Source organism: Meleagris gallopavo, chromosome 1 (assembly GCF_000146605.3).
Source record: "Meleagris gallopavo isolate NT-WF06-2002-E0010 breed Aviagen turkey brand Nicholas breeding stock chromosome 1, Turkey_5.1, whole genome shotgun sequence".
Taxonomy (NCBI): Eukaryota; Metazoa; Chordata; class Aves; order Galliformes; family Phasianidae; genus Meleagris; species Meleagris gallopavo.
In genome coordinates, this window is record NC_015011.2 from 137,896,795 (window position 1) to 137,908,126 (window position 11,332).

Here is an 11,332-nt window from a genome sequence, read left to right on the forward strand (position 1 = left end):
CAGACATTCTAATTCAAGAAAAACAAGGATAATCTTTCAGAAAAACATGAGAATAATTATGCCTGTATTTTTAAGTGTTTTTATGGTTGTGTCTCTTCTTTACTTTCAAAATATACTATCCTTGTTGCAAGATGGGGAAAGAGAAGTGGTGAGAGGTGAAAGTACTTCACCTGGTAGTCATCTATAGGAAGATAGATTTTCTAGTCTCAAAACAGAACCTAACTATAAGTCATATATTAAACTAATCTAAAGGTGTCTGTGAATTGTCAAAATAGAAGCAGCACTTCAGAGATACCGCTTAACATTTACTTTTCCTCCCACAGGAACTTTTTACACCGGAGTGCAAATTCAAGGAGTCTGTTTTTGAAAATTATTATGTAATCTACTCATCCATGCTCTACAGACAACAGGAGTCCGGAAGGGCCTGGTTCTTAGGTCTGAACAAGGAAGGGCAGGTCATGAAAGGAAATAGAGTCAAGAAAACAAAACCAGCAGCTCATTTTCTACCCAAGCCATTGGAAGGTGAGATGCAGTCCATCATTGGCAGTTCTTCCTATAAATCTCAGGGAAAGAAAAGGGAATAGTTTCTAAAATAATCTTTGTGAATGTGTGTTCCATGCACAGAAGCCATTCCAAATGACAGTCCCCAGGATTCATGGAGCAGTTTTGTGCTTTGGCATAGTTATGCTAGAAAGGGTATATCTAAAAACATTCTTTGAAAGGATTAGGAGGTCATTTTACAAGAAAAGAAATCTTTTGTGAATATGTATTCTGTCACCTTTAAGATATCTTGCTAGCAGCAAAAAGTGTCATGAGTCTTCCAATCAGAATGAAAAAATGGACACTGTGGGATAATTCAGAGTTATAAATGGAATGGATGAAGTGTATTTCAAGGTAAAAGCTTTTTAATGCAAAACACAAATGTCTGCTTATAAAACAGATCATACTTGATTACTTAGCCAGTTGATGTAATATACATAACTTGTATAAGTTGACAATTGAAGCAAGGTAGTTGCAAATGAAAGTTGTACAAACCTTACACACTAAAATGATGTCTCACATTCCTTGGAAAAACATTTGCTTTTCTCCTGGATTATGATTGATCTATTTATGACTTATCTATTTATTCTGCAGGCCACCTCTAACCTGCATCACTTTTTGTGTCCTGTCCTTCCAGCACTCCAAATTTCACTGAGATCATTGCCACATATAGCCTCAGTCATTCTAAAAATTACCTACATACTTAACATCTAAAATCACACACTAATAATACTTTAGTTAACAGTCCAGTTTTTCGAGTTTTTTCTTTTGTGTGTGTGCGTGTGCTTTTTTTTTTATATTATTATTTTGACTTTAGAAGTTTTGATTAGGAGATGAGGGGATGAGTTTATTAATGTTAGATTGTTCCTTTATTGTGAAACTCTGAACAATGCTATTTTTAACTTTAAATTTGAACTCAGGATGATGCCTTTGTTCTTCCCTTGTTTCACAATGTTTTTGTATTTTCACAAGCTTTCATCACTACTGATATTTTATGTCAGACCCAGTGCATTTTTAAAGTAAACATCCATTCATTAGAAAGGAAGCAACCATTTTCATTGATGTTTGGACTCACATGCTTTCAAAATATCTAGCCCAGGCATAGAAATAAGTTTTTTACATTGCCTAATAGAATTTTAAAATATTACACCTCTGATATATAGCTCCTTGTAGTTTTATCTCATACTATTTGACTTAATATTTTTGTAGGTCATGGTGCTACTTCATCAAGTTCTTTGTTAAGCAGCAAAGAAGCGTTCCTAACACATTTCTGGGGTCTCACCCTGAAGACAAAATCATAATCAGCCTCCATTACTCCAGAGAAGATCTTTAATTTCAGACTTTCATAGGCCACAAAAGGATTTAGATTATGTTACTGGAAATGTTAGAACAAGTATTTGATTAGTTATCAAATTCTATATTTCTTATGAAACCCTACACTACTGAAGACCAGTGCCAGTACTTTGATGCTCCTGCCTCCTACTTTAATAAGCCAAGTGATTAAAGATTTGTGCTCTGTGGCAGCACAGAGCGAAACCCAAAGTCAATGTGGTGATTAATTTCTTTGACTGCTTTGATATCTCTTTTAATACTGCTCTGATATAAATAAAGGCTACTGAAGTTAGATGTAAGTGGAAATATTACCTGAATCACTGACATGGAAAATGGAATTGAATTATCCAAGAGCATTAATCATTAAGGAAGCTGGATCTGTGTAATTGAACACATATATTTCCCTCAAAGGACTTAAACTGGTTACATAGGGAATGAAACCCAGGGGCAAACTTTTAATTCATTTGAAAATTCAGTTAGTAATTTAGTTTGGAGCTCTCTGCACTGCATTCAGTGCAGGTTAGTGTGTAATGCATCCTTTTTTGAAAAGGAGGAACCAAACGCCCAAATTTCATGTGGACTCTGCAGAACAGTCCCAAACACTTCTTCAGCTGTAACCTGAAGAGGTTATAATCATGCTCCTTGGACTTGGGAGCCAGGTGTACAAATAATTTTTCTTAGCTGGATTCAAGACCAGTCTTGCAATGTAGGGCTAAAAAAAAGGCACTTGCATCCAGACAACTCATATTTTACTTCTAAAAAATCATCAAATACTTTTTTTAAAGATTATACATAAAATGAGTATATAAAAATATATGCATCTTTTTGTGTCTCTCTCATATAAATACATATCTGTATTTTCTAATTTCTGAGGTTTCAATAGTTCCTTTTAACAGGTGAGCATACAGTTTCCTGCTATTTTTAAGACATATATGGTAGAAGTGGGAAGTTCAGAGGGTCAAGCAAAGACATCAGTCATGCAAAGTAGCTGTGAAAGTAAACAGTTTCCCATCATGCAAGAGAAACATGGAGTGTATTAGAATCATATAACCATATAATCATAGAATGGCCTGGGTTGAAAAGGACCACAATGATCATTGAATTTCAACCCCCTGCTATGTGCAGGGTCGCTAACCACTAGAGCAGACTGCCCAGAGCCACATCCAGCCTGGCCTTGAATGTCTCCAGGAATGGGGCAAAAAAAAATATTAGTTACTGTAGATAATCCTGTTTGAGATATGTTCTTAAATAAGACATGTTCTTAAAAATGTCTCTTTCTTTCTTTTCTCCTTTCAGTTGCCATGTATCGAGAACCATCTTTGCATGATATTGGAGAAACAGTGCCAAAGGCTGGGGTAACTCCAAGTAAAAGCACAAGTGCGTCTGCAATAATGAATGGCGGCAAACCACCAGTTAACAAGAGTAAGACGACATAGCCAGATCCTCACAGGTGTTGTGACTTACTGAGTCCCGAGTGCAGTTGAGCGATTTATCCTTGCCAGACTTCCCCTCTGCAGTGTCTGTGGATCAGCTCGCAGCAAGTGGCGTTCTGGCACGTGGCTGGTTCTGAACTGAATCATTGCAAGCGGATAAAGCTCAATGTGTAGCTCCACCCACAATGAGAAGACACCTGGATGAACCAGCTAAACTCAGACCATGGAATGCCCTACCAGATATTGGAATGCCTTTTTAATATCTTTTCTGTGACTGTGACACTTCATGTGAATGACATACTTCACAAGTACACTTGATACCTTGCCTGCTGACGGTTACCCATAATCCCTTTTTGAGTCCAGTTTCAGCAAAATCCATGTGTTTAAGTTCTATTTTGTAGCACACAAATAATCAAGTAATTTCTAGGTAGATGCTGTAAACCTGTGCTATTATGGATTTCTCTTCTTCCCTTTTTTATAAGGCTGCTCGCTCCACTGTCTGTGACCTTTTGCAGGGATTGTGTTTCTCTATAACTTTAAGTGTTGCCGGTGGCTTAGTTTTGAAAGCAATCAGGGAATCAGGAAGCCTTCAAAAATCTATAATTACAAATTATATCTATAAAGAATAGGATCGTTGTCTCTGGCTTACAATGCTGATCAATGTGAATACTCTTTAGTAACAGATACTGTGCTTCTGAGGTTGGCATTATAGTGGAGGGAAGAGTGTCAAACACAACCAACAGGAAGTTTTCTGAAATGAGTGTTTGGCATCCCCCTATAGTTTCTTTTTTTGTGTGTGTTTTATACATATCACAGGCTTACTGGTAATGGTAACATTTGCCTTGCCCAGCGAGCAAGACCCACTTGTTTTTGGGAAAGTGGGTCCAAAGAATTTTGTAGGCCTTGTAGGCCTGAATTAAGGCTCATTTTTCATCTACTAAAGCTTCATTGTTTGAAAAACTACCACCACCAATAAAAAAACACTTAAGACTAACCAGAATTGCGCTACCTATATCCATTTCGAATATAATCCTTTTCTGTTTTTAAGGAACTGAATTTAATGCCATTGTTATTTTTGGCTGATTTCCACACCTACTTAGCAAAGCATGGGCAAGGATGTTGTTGTGTTCTTTTCTGCAGCACCAATGCAAAGAGTAGTTAAAAATTATAGTTTTTCTGGTGTTTTAAAAAAAAAGAAAAAAGTTTTACAACTGGACGTATTACAAAACTTTATTTTTATTTTTAGCTAAGCATGCAAAATCCAGTCCTATGTATCTCACTGATATTCCAGTACGTACCTCTACCCAGCTTTCTAGAATAATATCCTCACCAAATTGATAGATTGAAGGTGCCTTGCCTTGATCTCTGTATACTGTACTTTCTTCTACATGAACCTAGACAAAATCAAAATCATTACAAAATTGAAGCCTTGGCTCATATCATGAGAAACACCATCAACACTTTAAGTTTGTCGCTTGTGAACAGTAAAACCAATGTTACAAGGAAAAAAGAATTAGACAATACCACAGTAATGACACTGACGTGTTACATACTTAGTCACATGCTTTCAGACACTAGGACTGTGGGTGCTGTCTGTATATTTACGAAGGTATTTGTTTCTCAGAAAGGGCAACAAGGACCAAACTGTGCCTCTGTCTGGAGAACTGTGTGATAGCACTCTCTTGGCCTCTACCTATTATCTTGATATTTAGAGATTAAAAAAAAGAAAAAGAAAAGAAAAAAAGGAAATTGTCCATTCCTTTTTTACTATTGTATTTCTCATATTTCATTTTATCATGTCTTTGTTCGGAAGTGTCTCTAACAGGAAGAGTCTAGTGGTCATTTCAGACTCCCTATCTGCTCAGCTGAGTAATTTATTCAGTCTTAATGAACTTTTCATGCTAGTTTTCAAATGTGGTTTATAAGCAACTTTTGGTTGTTCTTTAACAAGCTACTATAAAGCTACTAAGTTCTGGGTTGTTTTGGTAGGCCAGACTTCCTTGGTTGTATATGTGATACAAGAACAGCAACCTAACATTTGATTCTAGGGTCTTTCCAGGAAGGGAATGTAAATAATAATAATAGTAATAATAATAGTATTGCAAAACTACTTCACTACTGTGATAAAAAAGTGCAAAGAAACTTTAACTTAGACTGTGCCCTTGCCTGCTAGCACTAAATATGTGCGTGTGGGAAAAAGTAAAAATCTCGGTGCACACTTCTCATCCCACCTGGTCCAGTGGGATTTGTGCATGATACCTGAGAAAACAAAACCAAAGCAACTCACATGATGTGATGTGGGCTTGCTCTGCAATTAGGAGGGCCCATGAGAGGCAGTATCCTTAATGCTGTCCTATCTCCTGGGTCCCTTAGGAGCAATGATTCACAATTATTTTGAGTAGAGTAATACAACTGAAGGCCACGTTCCCTTTCTCACTTAGGTTTTTTAAGAGTTCCTGAGGAGGGAATAAGAGTTCATGTCCAATCCAGCCGTCCCTTTACTCTCGCTCGTTTAAGAGCCTAGTGAGAGACAGGACTGGAAAGCTGGCTGAGCTTTGCAAGGAGCCTCTGGTTCATGGCCTAATGCTACATAAGTACTGTCTGATGCCAGGTAATTATAATTTGCAGTTTAGGGGGCTACAATTAAGGCTGGATTTGATTTCGGTAAGCAGTTAATACATACTGAAAATGCACCATAATATTTTTAATTTCTCTTTTTGTTTCTGTGGTCTAAATGCATATGTGTGTTTAATACAATGAATCGTTGTCCTAAAAATTATTTCTTGTTCTACAGTCTGTTTAAACACAGAAGAAGGGTTTCTGTGCTTTGTTTCCTCCTTTTAATTTTGTCTTGTCTCGTCTGTTGCATGGGAAGGGTATGGCAAGGATGAACTGCATGTAATAGATTGAGTGTATTGAAGATTCGTTCATCTGTATTACTGAATTTACATACATATATGCAAAGAGTTTTTCTGCATTGTACAGTTTGTCTTTATTATTATTTGTTGTATACACAGATTGAACATGATGAATAAAACATTTATATGACGGAATACTGAAAAACAACAAAAAAGTTTATGTAAGAAGTAGACTGTGCAAAACATGATTGCACTGGCCACAGTATGGTGAAACTTCATGTAAATATTTTGGCAAACTCAATTCTCCCCTTTTACCATGCCAAAGAAAATTTTAGCTCCTTTAATATAATACCTCTCTTGCTGTTCTCTAAGATGAGATGACACCATTTTGTTCCCTCCAAAATTAATTCTGCTGTTAAGTGAAAGCTGTTTTCAACTATCTATCTATTACTACCAACATACTGTATGGTAAACCTGATGGAATCAATTTGTATTTACAGGTTGAGTGTTTTGTACTTACATGTCCAGATGTCTGTGAATCTGCAGCGTTCCAGATCCTTTGCACGCTTTGTTTGTACTCTGTTCTCCTTCTGGGTTGTAGCTACTCTCACAGATACTGTTTGCAGTGCAATCTAACTTCATCTCACAATTCTATAGTGGACAGATATGTTAACGCTGCTCACAGTCATCTCTTTACATATTTTTTTAATCTGTATTTCAGCTAAGGTTTTATTTGGCAAAACCAGTCACACCTGTGCAGTTTCAAAAATCCAGTTCAGTGTAGCACTGATCTGTTGTACTTCAAATATTTTATAAATACACAGGCATTTGTGTATTTAAAAGATTGTTCACACTGTAGAGCCTATAAAAAGGTTTCTATAGCTTTTAATTTTTATTTATTTTTATTTTTATTTTATTGTTATTTTATTTTTATTTTTTTGTACACATATACAGACGTTCCTTCATGTGCCGGTTTAATTTTTACTTGCTTCCAAATCATATTTTTTAATTTAGAGTTGTTTTCATAAATTTAATGTGTGTAGAGTCAGGTTGATATTTAACAAACAAGCCCAAATATAAATGTAAAGCAATTCTATTTGACTTTGGTATTTACCTGAAACAACACTAAGAACTCTGGCTTTTTGTACATAAATGGGGAAACTTTCCTCTTGGTTTAAGACCACTGTAATGATGAGGTATGAATCCAGGCAGTTTGGTCCATACATTAGAAGTGTGCCTTGCTGAACCATCTGTTTATTGGTATAAATAAGAAATTATTCAACTCCATTCAGATGGGAATGCAAGTGAAACTAGATGAAGTAAGGAGGTTATCTTTCTTATAAATTTCCTGTTGGATAAACTCATAAGCTGTGCAGTGCATTTTAAAATACCTAATAACATGTTTTTGTGTGTGTTGGGTTTGTTTTCGTGACTCATCCAAGTTCAATGACTTATTTTTAAAGATGCAGTAAAATCTTCTTTCTATTACCTGGAGACAAAAATACTCAGATTTTTCATCCCAGTGCCATTTAGTTACAAAGTGAGATGTTGTTCTGTCAGGAAACAAGGGCAGCACATCAGAAATATCAGAGCGGGTACGTGATTAAATGTTCATCTGTGTGTTTCTGTAAGAGCATTTGGCCAGGGGGGAAAAAAAGGATCAAGAGGGGATCAATCATTTAGAAAAGTAAATCAATCTATGGCTGTTTTAGAGATGATTTTACTGATGTTATGCAAAATAGGCATACTCCTGTAAGTCACCTGTAGAGGAGTTCTGCGTCATTCTGGGTTTTGTTCTTTCTATCACAAGAAAGCAAGGCTATCATTTCTTTTGTTTTAAGCTTCATCAACCTAGCTGTTATGAAATCCCCATCTATCCAGTTTTTTTTCAGCACTTAGAAATGCTGTTTGCCACAGGCCTTGGAAGCAAGCTTTTACAGCTTCATGTAATTATCCAGCCAGTATGTTTCAATCCCGTGCCTCTTCCTGATTTTACTGTTTATGTATCTGGAATTCCTGTCATAGGGAATGGGTTAAACAAAATCACAATTTATTAATCCACTATTATTTTCACTTACACAGAGTAATAGTTGTATTCCTTCTGTATTCATTTTCCTAGGTAGGAAACAAGAAGCAGAAGAGATTGGCTGAGAGCCCCATCTCCAGTTACCTCAGCATGAAGGGTACTGGGGAGGTGTTCAGGCAACAATATAAGAAACAATAAAAAATGGAGAGGAAAATATGTGTTCATTATATTTTTAGTAGTCTTAGAAAATATAAGGTTTATAACGATAGCACCATTTGTTTTGATAACTTACATTTTAATTAGCCACTGATGGTAGTTGTCTTAGAACTTGATGACATTTTTCCATGTGTACCTTAAGAAAAATGTGGAAAATACTTTTTGAAATTCTATGGCTATGGAACTCACTTAGTAGCCAAAATGTTAAAGACCATTTTTAAACCAAAATTAAACTAAATTAAACTGTAAGAAAGATTCATCTTACCCTCCTTAAGTATATAAATTTGAAATGAAAGAAAACTACAAAGTAAAATGCATCAAATAGGATGTTATAACCCTCTAAAGAATTATTTCTTTGTCTGGATACGAGTGCCTGGAATGCCAAAGCTGATCTACAGTATGTACAAATGTGCTTGTCATACCACAAAACAAATAAAAAAACCATCTGAGTCTGAAGAAGAATTTTGATTATCTAATATTTCTGTTGTTACAGTACCAAATATGAATGGAAGGAAATAAAGTACAACTTTCTGTATTTTTCATTGTATACTCTCTGACTCAGCAGATAAACGTATATGTGGAAAAAGAGCAGACTTTAAGAGCATTCAGATGGGCAATACTCCTAAATACAAACCCAACAATCCATGCTATCCAGACAGCAGGGCTGACAAGATGAAATTTTGTTAGATTTTACTTCTGAATATTCCTGTTCAGACATAAACAGTTTAAGGGTTATAAGTATAAATTATAAATAATTATTTCAGTATGAATTTTACTTTGAAGTTCTGTAATATTGTATTAATATATACTTTAGAACTCTATCTGACATTTTGGCTATCTAAAAAGAAGGTAATTCACTGCTCTGGGGTATGTGACCTGGTATTTCTGTGCATAACTCCTATATAAGTTATGCAAAAATGTTTGGTGATTATACTGTGCCACCCTGAGAACATAGGTTTCACAATGTTCAGTTTTAGAAAGGAAGAATCTAGGTTAAGGAAAAATGTGGGAAAAATAAAGCTATATGGGAAGAGGCAATAATGAAAATGGTTATATAAATTCATTTTAAAAAATTTGCATTCTATTATGTGTTCTGTACCATCGTATTTTGCTATTTCAAAATTGTCCTTTCTAAAAGAAAACAGATTTCTAGAATAATAATGAAAATGCCTTTTCAGTTGATACATAGTTCCCTTATTTCTGAATCATGTACCTCTTCAAAAATCCTTGGCACCTAAACCACAATGTTAGTTTGATATTAAAAATGCTTTCCAAACTTTTAAGCAATTTCTTGCTCAATTATGATTTCACAAAATATAAGCATTTTTGAAATTAAAATGTATGGGGTTTTTTTTTGCTCTAAGAAATTAAAGGGCTGCCAAATCTACATGTACTTAAAAAAAAGAGAGAGACTCATATGTAAATAAGTTAGGGAAGTCCCAATAGTTGTGCATCTTTCATAACTCAATGTGAATTTCACACTGAGCAGCATTTCACCATTGGAAAAATAAAAATAAAATTTTGTTCATACCAGTGCTTTGTTTGCATTTATTGTTTTAAAACTTTAATTATTTTGTTGTCACTGTTTGAGCTTCTTTGGCTGAGACCCGGCTACTGTTCAACATAGTTGATTTTTCAAGTCAGTTGACCTTCAGGCCTCTGATTTTAAAAACAGTGAAATTCGGTGAAGACCATAAGTGACAGTGCAATCTGTTCCAAACAGTGATTTCTGATAACATACAGAGTTGTCATCCTAAAAGTTATTAGTAAAACAAATTTTCATTTGCTTTACTTTCAAGAGGACTAGGCAACTATACATATCTAAAACAGTATGAGAAAAGTACATATGAGTGGCAGGATACATATTTGGAATAGCTAATCATACATTTATATGTTTATTAGTTTAATTCCTTATACTTCTATAGGTTATGCATTTGACAGTATTGTAGAATGTTAAAATGGATAACCAACTTATTGACTCTTTAACCATAGTAACTCAGAAGTTATCTTGTGGACAAGGATCTCCTCAAACATTTTGAGTCTTCAGCCAATGGCTGTGAGGTAATGGAACATCAGTTACACAGACTCAATTCTCAATTCTTTGACCAAAAAAAAAAAAACCGAAAAAAACCCAAATTGATAAATTACTTTAATGCTTCTTCTGGAGCTGGGGCATAATCAGGATGTTTGGAAAGAAAAGAGTCAAACAATGTTTTTGACAAACACCATAAAATATATCAAATGAAGTATCTGACAGATACTTAATTAGTTCTATTCTTCTACAGGAATACTGTTGCATACTGATATGGAGAGTTGAAAACCGAATGTACAGTGTAAAAACAAATGACTTTCTTTCATTTTGCCCGAAGATTGCTTAAGAAACAGACATAATGGGTGCAATCTCAGCCTCACTGAAGTTATCAAAAAAATGTGGAGGGCCATTTTTTTTTAAATGATTTTAGTTTTTAGAGCTTGGACTGTCCTGCTCCCAAATGATTTGTTTGTTGTTGTTGTTGTTGATGTTGTTTTTGTTTTGTTTTGCTATTCATTTCTCTAAGGAGCAGGCATTCACATGACAGTTCGAGAGTATTTACAATCACACACACCCACACCCACACTCTGAGTACTTCCACAGTTAAATGTTCTAGCAGCCTAAAGAAAAATCAAACTAGAAGAACCCTCAGTCTCTGGTGTCCTTTGTTAAGGGTATTCTGTTCCCAGCCAGATTTCACAAGCGTTTCCATTCCATCCTTCCCAGCACTCGCAGTTCCCACAGTTACAAACACCATTACCTAGAACAGAATGAATAAATGGCAATTATAATAATTGAAATGTGCTACATTAAAATGTGTCTTATGGGAAGTAAAAACCATGATAAAGTAGCTGCATTGTGTCTTTATTATTCTCCTACCTTTTTTTTTTTTTTT

The 11,332-nt window shown here is 35.2% G+C and overlaps 1 protein-coding gene across 1 annotated transcript; it reads left to right on the plus strand.

The window, feature by feature from the left end:
• Positions 1–308: 308 nt before the first annotated feature.
• Positions 309–5,030, plus strand: FGF14 (fibroblast growth factor 14; the record flags this gene model as incomplete). Its single annotated transcript, XM_010728637.1, has 2 exons — positions 309–522; positions 3,169–5,030. Coding segments are annotated over 2 exons (354 nt in total), but the record flags the coding sequence as incomplete, so codon positions are not given.
• Positions 5,031–11,332: the final 6,302 nt, after the last annotated feature.